General features: G+C 53.0%; 1 protein-coding gene across 2 annotated transcripts; it reads right to left on the bottom strand.

Moving 5' to 3' along the window:
* Positions 1-159: 159 nt before the first annotated feature.
* Positions 160-20,554, bottom strand: UCK2 (uridine-cytidine kinase 2). Of its 2 annotated transcripts, none has more exons than XM_050306824.1 (7): positions 20,312-20,554; positions 10,055-10,214; positions 8,933-9,029; positions 7,940-8,082; positions 3,582-3,679; positions 1,635-1,683; positions 160-1,124 (listed from the first exon to the last, which is right to left on the bottom strand). In XM_050306824.1, exons 1-7 carry the CDS (start codon positions 20,408-20,410, stop codon positions 985-987), a joined length of 786 nt encoding a protein of 261 aa, XP_050162781.1. In that variant the 5' UTR covers positions 20,411-20,554; the 3' UTR covers positions 160-984. The 2 variants fall into 2 exon arrangements, with proteins under 2 accessions (XP_050162781.1, XP_050162782.1); XM_050306825.1 differs by lacking the exon at positions 20,312-20,554 and adding an exon at positions 20,001-20,144.
* Between the last annotated feature and the right edge of the window lie 4,516 nt (positions 20,555-25,070).

Raw genomic sequence — 25,070 nt, 5'->3', positions numbered from 1 at the left:
GTATGTTGCAGACCCCAAATCCCCCACACAAGAGCAGAACTGTTCCAAGTGAGGAATGACAGGCACACCTCTGACCTGCAAGCCAACCTCCAGGCTCAGGGTTGAACTCAGGGCTCAAATAGCAGTGCCACCACAGACATAGCCACCAAACTCCAGAGGGACTGAAGGTATCCACATGTTGTCCCCATACACACCAGGCAGTGAGACTGCTAAAAATGCAAGATGTCATGTCGGTATAACCACACTCCCAGCACCACCTACCAGGTCCTTGCTGGAGGGTGTGACAGCAGCCCCACACCTGTGGTGGGAAGGGGTTTCAGAACAGAATAGGATGCTGTTGAGGGATTGAGACTTGGAGGTGTAGAGACAGTCAGGGAGAGGTATTTCCACATCATTCTCCTAGCTCCCAGTGGCATTGGCCAGCGCCTGCCAGCCAACACCAGGTTGCTCAGACCTGAACACCAATGGTAGGAGACAATCCTGATCCAGCTGTAACACTCATGCCACACTCAAGCTGCCACCTCCACCACAGCCCAGTCCTTCTCCGGGATGGAGACCTGCAATACTAAAGCCATTGTTGAATGCTCTTCCTTCCTTACCGACTTCGAGGTGAAGATCCTCACACCAACATCTCCCAGGAGCCTCTTCCCAGCCCCTCCCAGCAACACTGAGCCTGGCAAATACCTTACGGCAAGTAATTTTACATTATTCTGCATTTACACAAAAATAGAGCAATTCTATATTTATAGAGATTTATAGCCGGTTCCGTGATGGAGGAGTTATTGAGCAAGGCCAGGAGCTGTGGGCGGTCCAGGCTCCCGAGCAAACTGGCTGCTTCTCATTCGGCATTTCAAACATACAAAATTAAAGGCATTTGTCTCCGTCTGGTTTCTTAAATAGATAAGGGGGTATCGAACGGACAGTATGTACAGAAGGGCAGTGGCAGGGCCTGGTGCCCGGCCCGCAGCCTCACACCTCCGCCCGTCAGTGAGGCCGGCTGCTGGACTCTGAGGGCTGCCGCTGGCGCGGAGGAGTGTAGCCGTTCAGGTAGCCGTTGCTCTGGCGTTTGCTGAGTCCTCCATTAAGAATGTCCTGGATGTGCTGCACTATCAGGTTTATGGCCACTGTGAGCAAAAGGGGGAGAGACTGCATTAGGATCGCTGCAAATCAACCAGAGCCAACCTGATGCCCCTGCTGTTTCTCTCCTGCTCCTGGTCCCCTTCCATCCCAACCTTGTGGGGAGGAGCTGCCCCACTGGGACTTCATCCCGCTGCCCCAGCTGAGCCTGGCACTCAAGCCAGTATGGCCAGGTTGATTCCAGACCTGGCTGACCCAGGGGCTGTCATGCCTTGAAAAAGTGCATTCCCCTTTAGGTGGGATGAAACAGGAGTTTGCTTGGAAGCACTGCATATAGATGGGCTCTTAGGCTTGATCAGAGAAACACAAACTCCCAGTCGCCAGTGCTCCAGGCAGGAGCAAAGGGAACAGGCTCATCTCAGCACGGTGTGGTAACAGCACTCTCTCGGGTGGCAGTGACCTGGGTCACCTCCATGGCAGGTCCTGCTACCTCCCACCTAATTCCACTGCAAGAGCAACAGCTTAAAGCCACCTGCCTGGTGTCTGGGTCCACTTACCTTCGTTATCTGCTCCTCTGGGAATGATCACGTCAGCATACTTCTTGGTCTGGGAGGAGAGAGCACTGCGTTACAGGGAAATTGGAGAGACACCAGGCTGGGGCATCATCCCTGCTTCCTGGGACAGGTCCTTGCCCTCCCCTGGCCAAACCCAAACCCACTGATTGCTGATAATATATTTTGGATGCTCTCTTTTTTATTCTGTTCTGTGTGTTGAGGGTCATGCTTTGTGCCCTGACTCCATTTTCATGAGCTCATACAGACGCCAGTAAGAGGAACTCTAACAAAACCTGGAATTAAGAAGCCTCATAATCACAAGACTCCAGTATCTGATGCTTTTGGGAACATCCTTCCCACTGAATCCATCTGGACTTGTCTGAGCATAGCCACATGATCTGCTCGGAAAGGGGGAAGAATTCCCTACCACCTCGCTTGCAAAGAAGGTGTGATTCAGGACACCAGTTCTGACCTAGTTTCACCTGCAGGGGCCAGTCTCAGTTTCCTCTCCCATTTGTGTCAGTTTTAGAGCTCACAGCCAAGCTCCACCAAGCCAGCTGGGTGATGGGTATCACCTGACACCTCCAATAGCTTCCAGACATATCAAAAGTCACCAGGATATGTTGGACCATTTCAGTGCTGGACTAGTTGGCCCAGAGCTGGTTTAGGAGTCAAATAACAGCGAGTGCTGAGTCTGCTCAATATCTGCATGCAATTGCTCTGCAGCTAAGCACCAGGATAGCAGTGGGAGCAGACCACTGCAAAGCTGTGGGTAGGGACAAAGCAGTTTTCTGCCCTCCCTGTTTCACATTTCATCCTCCTACAGACTCTTCATCAGAAGACACTGATGAAGCAGCATCTGCTGCTTTACCTTGCTGGGGATTGCAAGGAGAGGAGCCTTGCAAGCTGGACCTGCCTTTTGGGAAAAAGCCTTTCTGGAATTACACTGGATTTGGTTCCCAGAGCCACAACTGAGAAGAGGGAGCTGCATAGGAGCCAGGAAAAGATCTTGTAGCACAGAAAGAATCAGCCTCTCTTATGGGAAAGGGTAGAGCTGGCTAGGCTGGCACAGAGGTGCTCCTGAGGTTAGAGGCACAGGTTTAATTCCTGCCTCTGGTGCTGGCCAGCAGCTCCCAGTTTGCGGGACTCTACTGACACAGTTCCTTCAGACTAAGAAAAAAATTCCTCATATAACTTCCTCATATAACATCTGCCTGAAGAGCCTTGAGAACAAAGGGACAGGGTCCTTTCCATGAGAGCCGGGAAAGGTGTACAATGGCTAATCCTGCAAACCTGCTTATTTCCCCTGCAAGTTCTGCAGGACTGGTCTCCCACATGCATAGTCCCTGTCTGCTAAGGAGTCCTGCCTCCAGTAACAGCTCCTAAAACAGCTTCCTTTCTCCAGGCAGACGTTGCAACCCTGGCCCACCCTGGCCACTCACCAGTCAGGAAATGCAACCTGCAAGGCCACATCCCATGGTACAGAGAGAAGCAGCAGCTTCCCTGCTCTCCCAAGCATGAAGCCAGCAGCACTGGAGGGTGGAAAGGGCAGGCAGGACAGCCCAAAAGAGGAGGCAGCCACAGCAGACACTGCCTGGGGGCAGTGATCTCCCCTTCCCTGGCTAAATGCAGCCAAGAATCTTCCCTCCCAGGCTGTCATCTGCTGAGCTGCCCAGTGGTTTGTCAGGCCCTGTGCAGGGAGGGGTTTCTCTTGTCATGTCGCCTTCCCCTAGGGAATGGTGATCTCACCAGGAAGGCTATGTAAATAGTCCCCATCTTGCCCTGCCCTGGCCAGTGCTGGCAGCCCCATTTTGTCTAGAACTTGCAAGGAAGGAGCAAGGCACAGAAGGCTGATCTGAGCTCTGGGCACAAAACGCTCCTGTCTGAGGAGCTAGGCAGGGTATGAGGTATTTGTGGCAGACTCCTGTGGGTGTCACTCCCCTGACTTACCGGCAAACAGAACTCCTCGAAGGCAGGCTTGACGAAGGTGATGTACTGAGATAAGATCTGCTCAAGGTCCCTGCCTCGCTCACTGATGTCTCGTAGCACTGTGGGGAAGATATAAGGCACAGTCAGGAGCTGAGACACAAATCTCTGCACCTTCCTTCCTTTCAGTACAGCCTTCAGCCAGCCACTCAGCTCTTTTGCCCGAGGTCTCTGTTCCTAGAAGCTGTTGCCCACATGTCTGAGCATATCCCAGCCCAGCTACACTATTTTAACCCGCTTCCAAGCCTTCCTGGGAGCCAAGGGCTGGCTGACCTGACCAAAAGCTTTCCTTGGCCTCCCACCCTTCTCAGCTCTGCAAGTATATTCCAGTCGTAACCAGTGTCACCCCAGTCCTGACTATTCCCAGCCTCAGCCCTTGCCCCCCTCCTGTGGCTCTGCCTTGCTGGACTGGACATTCTCTCAATCATCCCAGTGCAGACATGTCCAAAGAACAGAAACGCAGTGAGGTTCACCCACAGACACACTAAGGCCCAGTTTAACTCAGGTCTACAGAGGCAAGACAGTAAAACTTAACTCCCTGCCCAGCTTGGCCAGGCTCCTAGTGCTATCCTCAGCCAAGTGGGTCAGGAAGGAAAGGAGTCTGAAGGTGTGCTTGGAGGAGGCGAGCTCAGGAGGAAGCCTCAAGGCAAGAGAGCAAGCTGGCCTCCTACTTGTTCTGCCACTTGGGCCTTACACCCTGTTTGCATGAGCTATTTATTTGGGCCACTGCCATCTCTGCTCTGAAGCCACTTCAGTGCGGACAAGTGCCCCAGTTCAGCAGGAATTCAATCCGTGGGGAGGAGCCAAAACAGCCCTGTGGCCGAGCAGATGGGTCTTGGCTCTCCCCAAGGGGCTATCTGGCTTTCCCCCAGCATGCTAGTGCCTGGCACTGGGTTGGGAGAAAACGTTCCCTCATGTCCCAAGCAGAGCCAAAGCACAGCACTGCCAGCCTGTGTGACCTGCTGGGCAGCCGCTGCCCATGTGCTCACAGGGCCAGGACAGTGCTGGTCTGGCACTATCCCCACATCTCTTTGCCCTTGGCCAGCAGCTTCACAGTGTACCCTTTCACAGCCCTGCACATGGGAAGTGATGGGGGAAAAAGGATGTGTGCCAGCTCCCTGCCTGCTCCTGAGAGCAGGAGCAAGCCCTAGCTCAAACAATACAGGAAAAGAGGCAGGGAAAATAAAACAGGTTTCTGTGTTCCAGCTCCCACACCCTATTTGTTGTCTGTGCTGAGGCAGGGAAGGGTGTACTTACAGCATGTGCAGGAAGCCCAAGAGCTGCCCCAAGGTGCAGGGGCTGGTCCTAACAAGGCAAAGCTCTCCTTCCTGATCCCAGGCAGACCACAGCAGGTACTGCTCCACACACAAACAGAAGTCAAGCACCAACTGTCTGGTACCTGGCCCCAAAGCAACAGGTCCCAACAAACCAGGCTAAGACCATGCACCCGATCTGGAGGGATCACTCACAGGGCAGGCAAATATCCCAAGGACAGATCGGCACCCATTTGAAGCCAGCAGGCATCACTCAAATCAGGCCCAAAACACGCACATGACACTAGACCTTTGTTTTACAGAAACTGGCCAAGGACACGGCAGCGAGGGATCTCAGCCAGAATCAGGTCCCTGATCCCCATAGGTCAGGCTGTTTGAGGTACCTCACAGACCTTGCCCCTTGCACTCTGCTAGCAGCATTATTCTTGGGAGAGGGGCCGGGATGGGGACAGCGTGAGTTGCACATACTGAACCCCAGCACTATTGATCAACTGAGCTGTCAGCAGGATTTCCAGGAACCTCACTTCCTGCTGCTGCCCAGCTGAAAAGCCCATTGATGCAACTCTTTTGGACTTCTGGGACAGAAAGATGACTCAGGGCCACATCACAATGCAAGATCCCAACTTTTGCTACAAGCTCCCTCCAGCTACGTTCCAGGGACATGATTATACCTTTGGCACCTCACACACAGGCTATCCTTTCCCAGAAATGCCAGGGAGACATACAGTAAACAGATTTAATGCTGCAGTGGTCCTACCAGCTGCTGACAGCAGACAAATAGCCAGATTCCTACCAGGGGAACATGAAGTTGCCCTAACTAGGAGACACCAGCACCTCAGTCAGCAAAGCTGCTCCTCTGCAAGCAATTCATGGTGAGTGGAAGAAGAACAAGCCTTACAAGAAGCAGTGTGAGATCAGCAGTGATCCAACCTGAGCTGGCTTTGGTGCCCACTAACTCCACACAACACACCTCTCCTGGCCTGAGTGACCACCATAACAGATGGAGCCCAAAGTCACAGACTAAATTAACTCAGTGGATGCTTGAGGCACATTAACAGGGATGGTCCATAACGTGGGGAATTATATCTGTGTGTTACATCAAAGGATGGAAAGAAGGGTGGTGGGTAAAGAGAATGTATTGGAGTGTGGCACCTGAGCATGAAGGAAGTGGTTTGGAATAAGAAGTGAAGAATGTGCTGGTTTTGGCTGGGATAGAGTTAATTCTCTTCACAGTGGTAGGGGGCTGTGTTTCATATTTGAGCTAAAAACAGTGTTAGTAACACAGAGATGTTTTTGTTGTTGCTGAGCAGTGCTTACACAGATCCAAGGCCTTTTCTGCTCCTCACCCCACCCCAGCAGCAAGGGGAGGGGACACAGGTGGGACAGCTGACCACAACTGACCCAAGGGATGTTCCATACCGTATATAGGATGACATAAAGCTGAAGGAAGGAGGAGGAAGGGGAGACATTCAAAGTGATGGCGTTTGTCTTCCCACATAACTGTTACACATGATGGAGCCCTGCTTTCCCTGGGATGGCTGAACACCTGCCTGCCCATGGGAAGTGGTGATAAATTCCTCATCTTGCTTTGCTTGTGGCTTTTGCTTTACCTCCTGAACTGTCTTCATGTCAACCCACAAGTTTTCTCACTTTTGCCCTTCTGATTCTCTCCCCCCTCCCACCAGGGGAGGTTGGGTAAGCAGCTGCGTGGGGCTGAGCTGCTGGTTGGGGTTACACCATGACAATGTGCTGCCCTGTGGCTGGGTGTGGATCCAGGCTTCTGCACAACGGTCTGTTTAAAGGGATTACAGCTCACATTTTGGGACCTTGCAAGTGCATATCTGTGACCTGCTAATACATCTCCCTGCACTGACTGTGCTGTCACCTCCCTGGATGAGTCATGCAGGAACAGTGGGCAGGGTCAAGAGGGATGTATATAAAGGAGATTTTAATCAGTGCTGATGACAACCCAGTAGCTGAGGAGGCTGTGTATCTGTCTGACAGCAGGAGGGCAGGCAAGACCAGCTCCACTGCTGAGTGGAACAGTCCCATGCACACACAATACTCCCAGATTGACGCACTGAGACGCTCCTGTCGTCACAGCACAGAGCTCTGGAAGGAACCACTCCTCTTCTTCTGCATCCCCAGACACCCTGTGGAGCCTCTTGGAGCCAGGCAGGGGTAGGGACAGTTCAGACAGAAGTGAATTCTGCCCCAGGAGTCCTCAAATGCTTTTTCAGTCAGCCAGGAGGTGCTATACCCGTGACCCACTCCTAAAGGCTGCTTCAAAATGAACAGCATCGCAAGTCATGCAGACCCTGCAGAGTTGGAATCCCTCCCATGTCAGCTGGCAAGCCAGCCAACCAGACAAGGGGAGTCATAGAGAGGGATATTCCAGTTTCTAGGGCTCTTTGCCCCCAAATCATAACCCCAGTGCCAAGAACCCCAAAGGGGCTCCACACTGCATTGCACAGAACAAGATGTACAACCAGACACTCCCTTTGCACCATCCACAACAGACATCCTCACACCCAAAAACCATCCTCGGAGCACTTTACCTGTTAACCTGTCTTTATCTCAACTCACAAGTTTTCTCACTTTTACCCTTCCAATTCTCTTCCCCCAGGAGACCCATATGCCAGGCCCTGAGAGGATCTATCAGGCACTGCCGTCTGACTGAACTGTTCAGATGCTTTGCCTTACCCACTGCACCCTTCCATGTTGGTAACTGTATGATTGGCAGCAGCTGCCACTCAGCTGCTGGCACAGAGCTGGTGCCATGGGGCCATATGAGGACACAGCATGCTCAGCAGTCACAGTGCTGCATGCATCAGAGCAGGAATCCCAGGCAAGGCAGCAAAAATCCCAAGAGACATGGAGCAAGGTGCTCTTCACTGCCACAAGCTGCCCTCTGTGACACTCTGCAGCATAGCTTTTGTGCCAGCTCCAGTTCTGCTCTGGTCACTGTCACCTGCCTCCAGCACCAGCTGCCCAGATTAGTTAAGGGGTATTTCTGTCCCTGGTGCACAAGGCATGTCAGGGCCTCACCTCTGCGGGACAGCCGGGTGTCCGCGTCCGTGTCCACGAAGAGCTTCATGCGGAAGAGGTCCCGCACCTCCTGACTGTAGAAGGCCAGGATGCCTTCGAAGAGCACCACGTCGGCAGGGTACACGGTCACCGTCTCCTCTTTCCTAGCAGGGGGAAGAGAGTCAAAATATGCTGGTGGGAAGGGAAACCAAAGAGAGGAGGGGGAGGGAAACAGCATGCTCCTAGGCACTGCTCCAACCCTGGGACATCACTGCTGCACCAGGGAGTCGACCAAGGAGAGGGCAAACCTACCCCACCGCCGTGAAGGGAATCCAAGGCATAGGTACACTTCCTGGAAGGATAAAGGGCAGAGCAGGAAGCACACTAGCCCTTCTCCCCCCACCTCACCCAGCTGCTGCTTCCAAGTGTTATGTGACAAGCCATAAAGCCCAGGAAAGCCTATGCATGGGGCTTGACCCACAGGAACCTGTACGGCCAGCTCTGCTTCCCTTGGGAACCAGGCAGCGCTCCCCTGACAGCACAGTGCTTTTGTGAGAAACAGAGTAGGGTCCCACCACCCATGACCAACACAGGCATGCAGAAACAAGCTGAACACATGCAAGGGAAGTGTTACAGGAGCAAGAACTGCCATCTTCCTCCTTTCCTGGCACTGCTGAGCTGTTTGAGACTGGAATACTTGCTAAAGCTCCAGTTTATGGAGAGAGGAAGAGTAGATGGGGGGGAAAAAGAGGGGAGTCTTAATCCCCTTCCACTGATGCCTGTATGTTGCTGGATGTCACTGCATGGCTATGCAGCCTTCTAGACCCCCAGATTGTTCCTGTATCTGCCCTGGATCCTCTAACCAAGGGGCTGGAGTAGTTAGGACAGAAACTTTTGGCTGGTAGGTTAGGTGCCTAAGAGTAGGTGTGAGAGGGGCAGGCAGTTTGGGCTGGGAGCTGCACCACAGGGCGTTAGCGGAGGCACAGAAAGGCAAGGCAGGAGCAGCTGTTAGACCTGGAGTGGGAGACAAAGTCATAGACAGGAATCTGGACCGTCTTCCCCTCTGTGATCTCTTTGAGTGTTTTCACGATCAGCTCGTTGTCAAAAGCATCTGAGGAGAGAGGAAAGGTTACCCAAGGCAGCTTTGCAACCTCTCCCACCCACCAGATGCTGAGCTCAGCCCAGCCAGAGCCATTGGCACCCTGTACTGGGGAAAGACAGACATACAGACTTGGGAGGAAAGCCCTGCACCTCCCCATGGACATAGCAAGGCCCAGCTCTCCCAGAGCCATGGGGTTTCATGGCTCTGCAGCAGCCTGGGATGTGGCCCACAGGGATCAATACCGCCCTTGTACAGCAGCACTGACAGCCTGGGTGCGGGAAGGCATCTCCTCCAGGGCTCCAGCCCTTGGAGAGACTGGAGCAGTGTTCCAGCCTGGAGCCCCTGGACAGACAGGGCTCTGTTTGCTCAGTGCTCACTGCCTCTGGCCATTGTGCTCACGGGGATGAAGGGACAGCGGTTCTGGAATTTCCCCACCAGGCCCAGAGATGGTTCAAAGAGCCCCTGTTGTAGTAACAGGGCAAAACGCCCTTGGTGGAGGGGTTTGCAGAGCAGCTGCACAGATGGCTCCCTCCTTGAAGGAGGGACGTGGAGCTGCTGGCTCCAGGGGTCTGTGCCAGGCCAGATCCCCCCTGTGTCTGATCCAGCTGCACCAAAAACCAATTTGTTCCTTTGCAACCTGGTCTAGTGAAGGGTGTCCCTGCCCATGGCAGATGTCTAATGAGATTTAATGAGGTTTAATGTCTCTTCCAACCCAAACTATTTGATGATTCTATGATAAAGGTGTTCAAACTGGGGGACGTTTTTGCAGGAAGAGGAGCATCTTAAGAAGCGTTTGCAGGTTCACAACCTGCCCTTTCTCATCCCAGACACTCCACCCCAGAGGCAGTTTCTTTCTCAAGACACATAGGCTGTACTGCAGGGGACAGAGGTGGCCAACTAAGCCATCCAGTCCTGCCCCATGCAGAGACAGAGCCCCAGTGTCCATGCAGGCTCTTTGCTGGTGGAACTGGGGGTCCCACTCCAGCCCTTGCCCCACACCATGTGGCAGAGCCCCAATGCTGTTCTCCATTCACCTGGGTGGTCAAAATTGAACTGGCCTTTGAGTGCTTTGGATTTCTGCTCCGAGGTGAGAACCCGGTAGAAGCTGTCCTGGCTCACAATCACCACCTGCTTCTGGCGGTAGTCCACCTCGTTCTGGCCCAGCAGCTGGACGATTTTGGAGCATACTGAAGACTGGGAAAGGAACAGCAAAGGAAGCAAGTCAATGGCAAGTGGTATCTAAGCGGCACAGGGCTAACGTCTAGGTAACATTCCCTCCTGGGTGCATGGAGCACTGCTTGCTGGACCTCCAGCTGAGAGTTTGTGGTCAGCATAGCCTTTGAAGGCACAGACCAAAGCTACTGAGGGAAAAGTGCTCCAGAAGCATCACTGTGGTGCCCTTTAGTGTGACAGCAGCACCAACCTTGCTGCCTGCCTCCTTATCCTCTGCCCCTATGGCCTGCCCACAGCTCCTGTTCTGGGTACAAGCGGCAGCAGGAAAACAGTTGGCTCCTGAATGGGTTCAGCCACATGCCCAGGGGCCCCATCCACTCCAGCCTGCCAGGCAGCTCCCCAGGGAACAGAGCTGTGGGGCACGAGGGCTGAGCCTCCTCCCGGGGAGGAGTCCAGTGCCTTGGCTCCCCCAGCCCTGATCCAGCCCAAAAATCCCACCACAGCATGGTGTCCTCAGAGGGAGAGCCAACAAAACCCAGGATGAAAAGACACCAGGAAGAGAGCCCTGGGACTTTATCAGGGATGTCTGCTGCCAGGGCTGGGAGGAGCAGCCACGAGCATATCCTGGTGCCTCCTGGCACAGCAAGCCTAAAGGCATTGCAGAGTCAGTGGCTGGAGAGCCACGTGGCTCTGGCTGCCAGTACAAGATCCCCAGAGCACTGCTGGAACAGGGACTGGCACCTCTCACACCACACGGAGCAGGCTGGGCGCGGGTGACCAGCATGGACTGCTGGCACTGCAGGAGGCAGGGTCACGCTGGACCCTGCCATTGCAACACGACTCAGAGCTTGGGGGAAAAATCTCAAAGCCTGCTTCAGTCCCTTCTCCTTAGTCACAGGAGTCCTTGGCCGCTGCGACGTTAACTGCATCACCACCTGGCAGCCGGCACTGCCCCGGCCAGCACGAGCCAAGGTCAGGTTGCTTGGGGAATGCTCTGCTGCCTGCAGGAGCCCTGCATGTCCCGCCTGCTCCTCCCCCACGGCATCCATTGTTCAGGACAAAGTGGGTGCTCCTGGTGCCAAACTGAGCAACTTCACCTCATGGGAATCATGCTGGCTGCAGATGCCCAGCTGAGCCGCTCCTGGCCCCAGTCACCACAAATACTCTGCTGAGCCCTCTGCCTTACAAAGAGCGGTTTGCTTGCCCCAATCTGCCTACCCCGGCCTGCCAGTGGCTTTTTCCATGCTCCCACCTCCTGGCTGGTTCAACCATCTGCTCTGTACCTGGCTGGAAACCTCCAGCTGCAGAGCTGAAGACAGTGCTGGTGAGAAGGAACAGGGAGGGGAACGTATGCCTGGCAAAGGAGGTCACCCCAGCAGGCAGAGGGCAAGGTTGTTTGCCTGAGAAGCTGGAAGATTTGACGGCATTCCCATCTCCAGAGACTGTCTCTTCCCCTCCAGGCCAGGCTGACCTGACTTGGCTGTGACCGCTGGGCTGTGAGTCAGCCCCAGCCCAGCTGGAGAGCCTCCACGCAGCTCTGCTGCAGAGTGAACTGGCTCAGGCTGCCCAACATCAGCCCAGGCGGTCTGGGGCACAACTCTGCATTTCTGGTCAGGGATGTGGTCTCCCTGAGCATCCTACCTTCTCCTCCTGCTTCTCACAGCTGGCTAGCTGTGCTTCCCAAGCCACGTTGGCAGCCCTGCCCTGCAGCAAGCTGCTACCACCCAGAAAAAAGCCCTGCAAGTCAGTGTCAGTCACTTGCCCTTTGGCACGTGCAAGCACAAAGCTGGAGCCTGCTCTCTGTTTCCTCTATTTGCTCGCTCCCCACATCCTTCTGCAGCCTGTGTCAGCTCCAGTGCTTATCCAGCTATATCCCATAGGTTTCGCAAAACCAGGGCGTGCACAGTGCCTCTCCTCCGCTTTTTCTGCCTGCTCTCTCTCTCAGACACCGCTACCTTCCCATGCAGCGAAGAGACGTAGCACGGCAGGGTTCAGCCACGGTCACAGCTGCCGAGGACAACCAAACTTCCCAGGCCCTTTGCCATTAGGAGTAAACCACCTTTCAGCACAGCCACACAGATTCCCAGTCTGTAGATCTGCAGGCTCCACGTGGATCTGCACCAGGAACTGCTTTCTCCAGCCCAGGAGAGGGAACAGGGCTCCTTTACTTTGGATCAGTGAAAGTAACATGCCAACTGCACTCACTCTCTCCCCTTGGACCTCAACACATGGATGGGCAATAAAATCATTTGAGAGCACCAGACAGTTCCTGCCAGTCTTTTTTCTGCCTTATGCACTCTAAAATCTCTGGACTGATGAGCCTGGAAGGTGGAGAAGAGTCTCCACCAGCTCTGAAAATCACCCTTCTGTTCCATGCCCCACAACTCAAGACACCCAATGGTAAGAAAAACCCAAGGAGAAAACATCCCCTGGCAGCTGGAGACTGGAACACATATTTCCTTGGGCTTCTAGGATGAGCATCAGAGCATATCCCAGCTGCATTTGTCATCAGGGCTCTGGGGTGGACATTGGTTCTTGCAGAAAGCATCTAGGCAGATGCTTGAGATCCTCCCTCTTCCAAGGTGGGCTTTGGAGAGCTGGCAGAAGTGGTGGAGAAAGATGACCACAAGGACACTGCTCTCAGGACCAAGCTCAGGTTCAGCGTACCACACTGCCTGGGTGAGCAAGGATGTCACCTCTGGACTCTGGGAAGAGGCACACATATCACCTTGGTCCTGCAGGTGTGGGCCACGGCACTGCTCACACACTAAACCTGCATTAAGTGCAGCAGCACAGAGGGACATTGGGGGACAGTGAATGTTCCTCCAACCCCAGGGCTGCATTCAGCTTGCCTTAGTGGGGCAGCAAACCTCAGCAAGGTCCAAGTGAAGGTTTTTCCTTTTCTCACTATCATTTGTGATGGAAGCAATGGTTCACAAGGGGCATTCCCTGATGCCTGCTAAATACCTCCTACAGCTGGACAGGCAGTTTTTCCCCTTGGCTGATAAACACCCTATGTGAAGGAGGAAGAAAAACCAGAAACACAGAGTTTGGAAATTCCCCTACGCAACAGGAACAGAAACTCCTGGCCTTGGGAAGTGTCCCCCCAAATGACTGGCATGTCCCCTGCTTAAACCCTCTTCTCTCACACCAGCACAGCATACATACATGACTGTAAAATATTCACTAATAATTAGAAATGGCCACAGCCAGGCTCTGGGGAGGCTGGCAGGTGCCCAGAAAGACCAAGACTGGAGCATGACTCCAAAATACCATGCCAGGATGCAAACAGTCAGGATGCAGGGTAACCCAGAAGACACATGATGCTGGCACGTGCACTCAGCACCCACTTGAAGGGACAACCTGGGCTCAGATTCCTTCCTTTACAGATTCTTTGTGCCTTCTCCCAGGGGAGAAGACAACTATTATTCCTTCTCTGAGAAGCCCAGGACTGCAGGAGATGACTTGAGGAAGATGACATAATGCTACAGATGAATCCCAGCAAAGAAAGACTCTAGGATTTGAGCCCCATCCCTATCTCTGCCCTACACGACACATCTCATCTGCAGAAGAGAAGAGCCATGCCAAGGCTCCTTCCTTCCACTCAGCCCCTTCTCCATATCCACATAATCCATGCACACCTCGCCACGACCCAAGACAAACACTGACAATGATTCAGTCACAGTGCACTCCCGGCAACAGGATTCTTTCTCAAGCAAAAGCCTTCCCCTCCTCCAGAACCTGGTTAAAACTAAATATAGCCAGGACCCAGCAGCCTCCATGGTTGCCAAGCAGACCTTTCCCATATTAGCCACATGAAACCAACGCAGGACTTTCCAAGCACACAGGCAGGGAGCAAGCCCCAGCCCCTGCCATCGGTCACGACTTCCCACATGCTGCACCAAGGGAAACTCAGCTCCTGCTTTGAGCAAACTGGCTGCAACCCCCAGAGCTCTACTCCCCCAGGCTTTGTGCTCAAGCTGCTCCCTGGGAAAGCTGTGCCAACCAACCCACACCACACACAGACAGTGGGGAGGGAGGTATACACACAGCACAAGCGGCAAGCTTGGAGAGGTTATTCCTGAACAGAAGCAGCTGCAGCTCCCCTTGCAGGACTCCTCCTCTGAACCAAGCACACAAATAGCCAGTGTTCAAAGCAGCAGCATAGCTTTATTCTGCTGGGAGGGAAGATGCAGAGCGCACCTGGGGGAGAAATCCAGCATATTTTCCCAAAAGGAGAGAGGTGGTGCACAGGGGAAGAAACTCAGATGGGTGTTCAGAGGCCTATCCCTAACATTTATGTGGAATATATTAATCACCTATTTAATTCATGGCCTAAAGCCAGCTGCTCAGATATTCTTCAGGAGTTGACTAATTCCCCAACATTATTATGCAGATTATCCCACAATCCCTCTTGGGTAGCTCTGATCAGGGAGTGAATTATGACTTCAGATGGGTATTAGGAAAACTGATGGACACTGCTACAGTCCACCACCATGAACCACTGTGTGAAGCTGCCAGGCAGGACACAGCTGATGCCTTCTGCTCCAGGTTTGCTGCAGCAGCCAGGGGAATATAGGTCTGGGCTAGCAGGAACTCCTAACCTTTGTGTAGGTGGATATGCTAAAACCTACTCACTGAGAGCAGACCATCCATCCCCAGGGAGCCTGGCACTGCAGAGAGGTGTCCAAGCTCCCACTACAGCTGCAGGAAGGACCTCCCATCCTCCCAGGGACTCTAGATGAGATAGCCAGCACAAGTGCCTTACCCAGATCAAGTCATTCCAGCCCTAAAGAAATACTGAAGCTGCCAGACCTCTCAGGAGCAAGTGAAGAAGGGCTGTGCAAGAAGCAAAACCTACCAGAAGAGGTGTGTGCTGGGCTCCGGTGTGCAAGGAGAGGCACAGCCTCCTGCCACCACTGCAGGCTGCTCGCCCTGAGCCAAGCTGCTGCTCATGAGGACAGTCCTCCTCAGTGGAGCAATGCCCTTGGCCCATGACAAATGTTACAGCCAGGAGCAAGGACAGACTGCAGCAGTTACATCCCACTAGGGAGAGGAGCCCAGAGGTTATCTCCAGGGACACCACTGCAATAACGCCCTTCCTGCAGGATCAGGATGCAAGCAGGCTTCGCAGGGGCTGTTGATGGCTCTGCATCCGCAGCAGCCTGCTTGGGGTGCCCTCATCACATGCCTATGGATAAAACAGCCACTAGTTTTGGGATCTAACAGGATTTTCCCTAAGATCAAACATCAGGGACCACTGTAATTACTTGTTTCATTTCTCCAGTGTCCCCTGTAGCATGGTTCTCTTTCCAGGCATCACACAGGGCTATTACTCAGTCACGTCCCTGAAATCAGGAGTTGTGGCAGTGCTTCCCTTCCCTCCAGCAGCACATGAGTTACAGATTTTGGTCTCTTCTTGAAGGTTATGGTAATTATAGAGTACTAGGAAGTGCTCAGTGGACTGGGGTGACACACAGAACAGATACCAAATTGGGAAGGGTCCCAGAGCATCTATCAAATGTCTGCCCTAGTTCATGACCCACACAATCCTTTCCAGTCCTAAAGGAGCACATCCGTACAGCAACACTGCGACTGGAAACTTGCTATTCTCGTACCAAAAGCCTGGGCCTCCACCCAGAGCTTTCCCAGGCAGGTTCACCATTCCTGCCTTTCCCTTCGTAAGCCACAGGCCAACCAGTCCAGGAGTGGGATAGCCAGGTCTCTGTTCACTCACCTTGGGACACTGCATGTGATCAGCAATCCCAGGCTGGAGCATAAACAGGCACAAACACAGAGGCTCTAAACACAGATTATGCAAAGGGAGAAAAACAAGCCCTCTGACACAATCCCTCCCAATCTTCCGGTTTTAGGCACAGGATATTTTTCCCAAGCCCCTCCTGCAAACTCCATAGCCCGGAGCTGGCTAAGCCCACAGGACTGTGGTAACCAGGCCCCATAACGAACCCACACATATTCCATCAGTAACAGGAAAGGGCTGACCCATCAAAACGTCCTGTGTATCAGTCTGATCAGGGCTGACACAGAACAACATTCTACTAGAAAGTTTGACGAGTCTCTAGCACACGATGACACCAGTTTAACAAGTCAGACCTTGTGATACAGGGCTCCTGCCAGCCAAACGTCACCAGGAAATGGTGCTGAACTGGCACAGGGCTGCTGAAATTCCTGCTAGTCCCCCCAGGTCACTCCCAGGTCTCCCCCAGGCTTCTCTGTCAGCCACCCAGGTGCTGACATGGTGGCAGTGATCCCTGCGCTGCTGTGGGGGACTTCAGCTCTTGCTGGGGAAGGGGACTGAGCTCTGTTACCAAGGAGGCCCCATGCAGAGATGGAACTGCCTCATGCAACTCAGACCACTGCTTCCCTGGGGAACAACACACTGGTTGTCCCACCCTGGCTGGGCAATGCCAGCCTCCTTCAGCTGGCTCACTCTTCTAGGCAGACAGCTCAGACTCAGCCAGCCTTTTTGGTGTTTAAAGCAAAGTGCCTGCTGGAGTAATAGTGAAGAACACATGTGGCTGAACACAGGCTGCAATCTTGGTGCTCTGCAGTCTGGAAACTCTGAGGCAGCATGTTCAAACAGATATTGGTAATGTCATGTACTAACTCAAGACCCAAATGATGCAACCATAGGGCTGCAGTGGCACCCATATTCAGCCCTCACTAGTTGATGAACTAGAGTGATGAACAGCCATCAAAAGCATTCAGCCCTTTACAAATCTGTCTTTTTTTATAAGCTCCTGTTGGAAGGCAGCAATCAGCACCTTGCTTCACGTGGGGACAACAATTAATGCTTCAGCATGAGCTGAAAGAGCTCTTCCCACCCTTGCAGCCACCCCAGTACCAGATGCTCCCACTGCTGCTGGGAGTGAGCTGCTCCAGCACGACTGGCAGAGCTGGAAGGTCCTAGTAGCTAAACTGAAGTGAGGACACAGGAAGGGCTTTAGAGGGTATCCCAACACTTCCCAGCGCATCTCGGTAGTCAGTTCACTGAACTTTCCTCCAGCCCGCAGCCTGGCTGCCTGCCTTGCATGCTGCAGTCCTTGGTAGTCAGGAATCTTTTGCAGGAAGGAGGGAAGAAGCTGTTAGCACAAAGACCATAAGAGGGAAACTAGAACTTTAGCACGGCACTTGAAAATGCATAGGATTAAAGAAAATGCTACAAACAGCCTTAGGAATCCCTCTGAGAAAATGAGGTGGTTGCAGCCATCTCCAACTTTGACACAGGAGGAGAGGGTCTTAATGCCATGTCATCTCCTTCACCCCAAGAAACTGCAGCAAGCTCTGCCCAGGCTGCACAGTGCTTGGATTTTGGGAGACAGTGGAACAAATGCTGCCTCTGAGCAAGCTTTTGTGAAGAGTCTGTCCCAGCTGAGCTGACTCGAAACAGCCACCATGCAGCTGGCAGTGCCTTCACAGAAGCTGCAGCATCCCAGCCTGTCTAGGGTGCTCTATGGCTCCCCAGTTTTGCTCCCAACACAGTCCAGATTTCTTTTCAGAGCCAAAAGCCAGGGGAGCACTCAGGGTTCTACCTATCCTATTTGAGTGGTCAAACTTGCTCAAGCCTCTTTTGCTCACTAAGGAGCAGCACTCAGCCCTTGAGCTTGAGTTCTCACAGATTTGCCTTTAAGGAATACCAGCCAAACACCCCCCAGCTCTCTGGGAAGGCTGGCTGCTTCCAACATCAGCTTCCCCAGGGCACTACGGGACACAGGTTGTGGCAAGCTACAAACAGGATCTCTTCTTTCCAGAGCCTGACCATGCTGGTGCATTGAAAGGGGCAGGGGGAACTGTGGAGCCTTTTTTCCCCCATCTCAGACTCAAAAGCAGCAGTGGGAAGCCCTGGGAAGGCAAATTCCCTCCGTTATCGTTGGGCTGGTGTGCTGCCAAAGGGGTGTGTTGTGACAACAACCCCCAGTTGGTGTCAAGGCAAGTCGGATGGATTTGTCACTTTCCCAGTGGGAAAGGTGCCTGCTTCACCTTCCTGCTAGCACTTTGTTTTCACCTAGAGCCAGCACACTGGCACAGTAGCCCCTAGGCAGGATTTTAACTACAGGCAAGCCCTTAGCTAAGCACATCAGGCCCACCAGTGCTCTCCCAGAGTGTGCTGCGGCACCTGGCATCACCCAACACAGGACACTGTCACCAGGCAGGTGGAGGACAGCCCCCCTCTGCAGCCCTGCCTTGCATCTGCATCACACATGAATTTGAGAGCCTGCAGGCACAAGCCCCAGGTCCTTTTTCTCCTGTTGCTTCTCCACGTGCAAGGTTTTTCTTTTTTCCACCAGCATATTTCTTGCAGTCTTTCCCCACCAACTTGGTAATGATCTGCTGGGTGCCCTTCAACGGGCAGTACTGCACAGAGGTTTTTAGAAGTCAGCGATCACTGGGGGGGGGGGAAGATCATCAAAGCTGAGAGACAGGAAAAGCCAGTTAGTAACATCTCCCTTGCTAGAAAGAGCCATTTCCCTATTATTTTTTACTAAGGCAGCCTGCTGCTATTAAGCATTTTCCCTTTGAAGATGAGAACCACTGTAGCATATTGTACTGTAATCACTGCTTTTACCTTGTGGGCCTGAGACACCGTGTTCAGAGACATAGCAGTTCAGCAGTGCCAGACACGATGTTATTGGGACAATTACAGAGAGGCAGACCCACGCATCAGAGAACAGACAAATCCAGCGTGTTTGAGTCACCAGGAGCTGTGCTGCAGGAACAATCCAGCTTCAGTTCTCACTGGAGGAGATTGCATTCTCTCTCACCATCCCTCCCCTCTTACAGCTGGATTTTTCCCCCTTGCAGCAGCAACAGCAGTCCAAGAATCAATAGGGTACTCAGAGGCACATGCTTAAAACATTGGGCTGAAATACAGCAGTTGGATTATGCCATCCCTCAAGAGGAAAAAAGGGGTCCCCACCTCTAAACACGAAACAAAGCAGAGATGTAAGGCTCATCCTCCTCCCATGCCGGCCCACATTCAGTTTCCTTAGCAAGAAATATTTCAAAGGTATAGCTACTTCCAAATCTATTCATGCTCTCCAAAATGCCTCTTAAAAACGCAGGTGGAACGTGCTGCCCTGCATACAAAGGCTGATGATTTGTGGAGCTGGTTTTACTGCTCTTAAATAAGGAAAAAAAAAGTAATTTTCTTTTCATATTAGGAGAGAAAGCGACCTAGCTCAGGTTAAACGAATAAAATAAACCCACAGTGTGAAATAACTCAAATAAAAATGCTAAAGAGCCATAAGGCTGCCCCGCGCTGCAATTTGTGTGTAGCAGCCTCCTGGGAAGACCCGCATTGCCCCGGCGGGGCGGCTGCTCCGGCCCCACAGCCCTCGCCCCACTTGGCTCCCACCTGCCGCTGCCAAAGGCCAGCCCCTCCCGGCACAGCAGCCAGGAGGTCGTTCTGCCGCTGTGAATCAGCATTTGCTGCAAAATCCCCCCTCCTGCTACCCCCAAAGTTGGGCAGAGAAGGGCACCCCCATGGCACGACCGACACCGTTGCGAACAAAAAAAAAAAAAAAAAAAATAAAATAAGTGCCTCGTCCCTGTGGGGCGGGCAGCTCCCGGGGATGGTGCAGGTGAAGGGGAACGGGGCAAACGCCGACTACAGCCACAGACGAGAGGATTCTGCAGGGGGATGCCACCTTCCCCCCCCGCTTAGCCGGGGCCACCCTCGCACCGCACGGCCCCCAGCCCCCTCCCTGCCTAGACCCCCCTCCTTCCCCGGTGAGGCGGAAGGGCGGAAGATCCTTGCCGGGAAGAAGGGGTAAATCCCGTACCCACCATCCACGTGTCCGCGGGGCTCCGGCCGCCGCCTGGGCAGAGAGGCCTCGGCGGCCGCACTCCCTCCGCAGGCTCGCCCTTCCCTGGGCAGCCAGCGAGCCCAAGCGGCTCCATTCACACCCGCATGCCCATCCCCAGCGCCGGCACCGCATCCCCGGCCGGTGCGGCGGGGCCGCGGCGAGAGCACGCGGCGGGGCGGCCGCTCGGACCCGCCGCGCTGCCATGTGGCCGCCGCGCCCGGCGCGGGGAGGCTGCACCGCACCGCGGGGCTCCCCCGGCCCCCCAGGGGCTGCCCCGCCGAGCCCCCGCACCTTGCCGCTGGCCGTGCCGCCGCTGACCCCGATGAGGAAGGGCTCGCCACCGCTGGGTTGCCCCTGCTCCTCCAGCCGCTGCTCGCTGTCCCCCGCCATCCTCCTCCCCTGCTCACAGCCGCGCCGCCGCACCTCCTCCGCCTTCGCTCGCCGTGCGGGGCTGGATTTATCTGATGAGTCAAGGGCCTTCCTCCCCGCCTGGTTCACATCCCCGGCGCTGCGGCTCCCTGCCAGGTGCCTGCCGCAGCTGCACATGCTCGGGCCCAGCCCGCCGGCGGGCGGCACTGCGACCGCACGGGCCCGCGCCGCGCCCTCCGGGCCCGCGCCGCGCCCTCCCCGCCCGCGGACAAAGGCGGTGCGGTCGCACTGTGCGCCGGGCCCCGCTCGGTCTCCCCACCGGCTCCTTTTGCCTGTCTGACCGCTCGTCATCATCCCAGCGAGCGCTGGAAACCCCCACTGTGTGTCCCTCACGCTGGCCGAAAAGGACGAGGGCATCCTGGTGTCAGCAATGGTGCGGCCAGCGGGACCAAGGCACTGATCGTCCCCCTGTTCCGGGCACTGCTGAGGCACCTCGAATACTGGGGTCAGTTTTGGGGCCCCTCACGACAAGAAAGACATTGAGGTGCTGGAACGAGTCGAAAGAAGGGGAGCGGAGCTGGGGAAGGGTCTGGAGCACAAGTCTAATGAGCAGTTGGGGGGGATCAGCCTGGAGAAAAGGAGGCTCAGAGGGACCTTATAGCTCTCTGCAACTCCCTGAAAGGAGATTGTGGCCAGGTGGGGGTTGGCCTTTTCCCCCAGGTAACAAGTGATACGAACAAGAGGAAATAGCCTCAAATTATTCCTGGGGGTTTTCAAATCAGATATTTGGAAAAATTTCTTCACCCGAAGTGTGGCAGGCATTGGAACAGACTGCCCAGGGAAATCGTGGAATCACCATCCCTGGAAGCATTCAAGAAAGGTGTAGATATGTCACTTGGGGACACTATTTAGTGGCAAGCACAGTAGTGCTGGGTAAACGGTTGGACTGGATCTTAGAGGTGTTTCCCAAACTTAATGATTTTGTGATTTTCCCACCCCACCTGGGCCCTGGTCCTGTGAGCACTTAAAAGTGCTTAATAACAACCCAAAAGCAGGAATAAAAATTATGCTTATGTCTTTGGCAAATGGACCCGTGTGGGAAGAGTCATGACTGCTCTGGAGGCCACAGTTCAGTCAAAATGCTCTCGACAAAATGGAAAAGACTCTGCAAAATGTAGGGTGCAATTCCATGCAGACAAGTGCAAAGTACTCTACTTAGGTAGGGATAATGATCCGTGAAATGCAAGATGGGAACCTACTGGCTAGCCAGGCCTTTTATAGATAAAGTTCCTAAGTACAATGGATCAAAGAGTCGATTCGTGGTGCTGCAGTGAAAAAGGCAGACGTCCCACTGGGGCATATAAACCTTGGCAGGTACTCTGTTTTGAGAAAGGTGAGGCCTGATGGAGAGACTGCAGTGGGGTCCCGGCATGAGCCTGGGGCCTGGTTTTGCAGGACTGCAGGAACCATCCGTGTTTAGTTTGGGGAAGGTCCCTGCAGGGCTGTAAGGCTGCGGGGATATGATAACCATTTCCAAATACTTAAAAGGCTTCCACAAACAGGAAGGGAATACCTTTATCTCACCTATGGGGAATTAGAACAAAATGTTGCCAGCTCAACACTGTAAGAAAGGCAATTCAGGATAGTCATTCAGGTACATTTTCTAAGTGTGAGAATGGTTAAGTCCTAGAACATGTTGTTTAGGGAGAGCAAGGACTCTAATCCACAGAGTATTTAGAAAAAAAAAAAAAAAAAGCATTAGGCAAGCTCCTGTGTGGAAAATGTTTAAAGGAGCTGATCCTGCATCAAGGCAGGAGATGGCCCAAGCAATGCCCCAAGGCTCCTAGCAGCCCTGTTCATAGGATTAGAACTTTCATTTATGTTTTTAACTCTCCACTTCAACAGAGAGAAACAGGTGTGGAAATGTTTGCCAGAGAGGTCCCACACCCCAGCCCTCATCACACAGGATGTGAGACAGGATCTCCTAGGATGCTGTGCCACCTCTCTGCCCACCATTTCTAATTCCTCTGCAACAGTGCCCCACAAGACTGTGGTTTGTGCCATGGGAGCATGGCACTGCATGTGGCTTCTACCAGGAGAGGAAGTGCTACATGTGCACAAGAACTTCCTGCAGGGATGAATTCCAGTGGATTCCCATGGCCCTGTGCCAGTTTCCAAGCCCTGAACATGGGCACAGCTCCTGTGCATACCACCAGGCCCTGGGAGCTATTCACAGCTCTTCTTCTTACCCCTGCACTGACATAGCTGTATCTGAAAGACAAAACCCCCTCAGTACAGTGAGACCTTCAGGTTCTTTGGTCCTCCTCGTGCCTACAGTCACTGCTGCCCTGTTGTGCTGCAGCTGTTTCAGGCTGTGCTGTCCATCCTGAGAATCTCTGTAGGATGCCCATTGTGGCATTTCACCTCCAGGTCCCCTTATTGCTTGACATGTGGCAGGAACAGACATACCTGCAGGGGTACTCCTGCAGGGAAGGATATTCCTTGATGGGAAGGATACCCCTTGATGGGCCCTGAAGGAGTAAGACCTAAGTATATCCAAGACTTATTTAGAACACAAGAAGAACTTGCAATGGCTGGAAGTGAAGTCCAAGTCCCAGCTAGTTTTAGATGGCACCTTTCCTCAAAACTGAGAATTTTACACACTTTTCCTATCTGCTGGTCACAAACACACTGTGCAAAGCAATTGAATCTTTTGTTCAGTTCAAGTCTGGAGACTTCAGTATATGAAATCTATTGGGACGTGTGCCTCTCTAATCTGGTTTCAAGGTTACCTCCATAAATATTACCTCTGCTGTATCTAGAATGTTTATAGACTGTGCTGGCCCTTAACTCACACATCCAGAATTGTGTATTATGCCAATAGTTTTCTTTTTCTCATATCCCAGGGTGTTACATCGAATCTAACTGCACCCAACTCTCATCTGTCCTTTACAAGTTGATCAAAGCACATAATGCTGTTTTAAAAAGGAAATGCCATTGAGAGTAATATGCTGTCTGTTGTCTGAAAAAACCCTACTGATAAGGATCCTGGTGTGATTCAAAATGACAGGATGAAATTACAAAGAGACTGTGTCACCTCTACCTCCAGTTCAGAGCACTGACACTAGAGAGGAAAGAGGTTCATGTCACTGACTGTCTCCTCCTGGCCCAGCTCTGCCAAAACACCAAAACACCAGTATCAATAACTGATACTCTGTGAATCATTTCCCACAGCAGTATAAGAGAGAGTATTTCAAAACACTACCTTGATTGATGTTGATACCACAGCCAGGAAAGCCAGGGAGCTCTGAAGAGAGAGAGAAAGGGTGGAGGATGGCATACAGCACAGGGAAGTGCATGAGGTGGCACACAGGAGGGCACGAAATAATAGAGAATCACTGAATGGCCTGTGTTGAAAGCAACCTTGAAACTCATCTTGTTCCAGCCCCTGCAATGGGCAGGGATACTTTCCACTGGACCAGGTTGCTCCAAGCCCCATCCAACCTGGCCTTGAACACTTCCAGGGATGGGGCAGCCACAACTTCTTTGGGCAGCATGTTCCAGTGCCTCACCACCCTCACAGTAAAGAATTTCTTCTGTATATCACAAGTCCTGCAATATCATCAGCTGTCAGTATCTTCCCACTGCTCACCCTAAACCGAAATATCCATCCTTAATTTCATCCCTGTCTCCCTGATGGCTCTGAATCCCACTGAACTTGCATCGCTGACGTTCAGTTCTCAGTTCTCCCCTGATGTTGCAGAAAGCTCCCCGTGCCCGGAGACAGCACCAGGACTTTCCTTGGGTGCTTATCTGCAACTTTCAGTGACTGACTCACTGGCAGCCACCTGCACACACGCGGCTCTCGTGTTTCCTCATGTGCATGTCACCAGGCTCCCGGAGGGGTTGTTTGCTGTCTAACCTCACGCTCTCACTCATTGCTTGCACTGTCTCCTCTGAACGACAGTTTCTCACCCTCTTTCTGAATGGAGTGCTTAATTTAAGGGTGATAGGCTTTTTACCTTCCCTGTTTTTCACTCAGCTCTGCCTATGTAATCCCACAGCGCATCACTGTCACTGATAGCAAACTCCTCCGTTATGTAAGGACAGGCACAAACCTGCCCTTCCCTGCCTGCCCTGTTTCCTTTTCTGTATTTCTGCTTTCTAGGTCTCCTCACCCCATTAGAACCTGTGGATTTGGTCTAGTTCTGCTGCTCTAGGTGTAACCGCTGGAGCCTCAATAAGTCAGTTAAGTCTCTCTGCCAAATCCTTGCCATTATTACACTGTCCTTATTAACGTTCTTCTTAGTCTCATCCCATCCATGAATATTTTACACATGCAGAGCAATGGGAGATTTAATTCCCTGCTTCCAGCCCTGTGAATTGGGAAATGCTGTATTCTACTGCTGGCTCTACAGGGACAGCAACAGCCCCTGGTAAAGGGCAAATAACAATATTCCTGAATATTTGATCACAAAAAATGCCTCCTGGTGGGCTGCACTAACAGGATATTCATAGAAACATAGAATGGTTTGGCTTGGAAGAGACATTAAAGATCATCTCGTTCCATGGGCAGGGATGCTTTCCAGATTGCTGCAAAGCCCATCCAACCTGGCCGTGAACACTTCCATTCATGCCACTGGCAAATTCACCCAGGGCAGAGTTTTAGAAACCAAGGCTG

This window comes from Myiozetetes cayanensis, unplaced genomic scaffold, assembly GCF_022539395.1.
Source record: "Myiozetetes cayanensis isolate MyiCay16 unplaced genomic scaffold, myiCay2020 scf12, whole genome shotgun sequence".
Classification (NCBI taxonomy): domain Eukaryota; kingdom Metazoa; phylum Chordata; class Aves; order Passeriformes; family Tyrannidae; genus Myiozetetes; species Myiozetetes cayanensis.
This window is presented reverse-complemented; position numbering and strand designations above follow the sequence as displayed.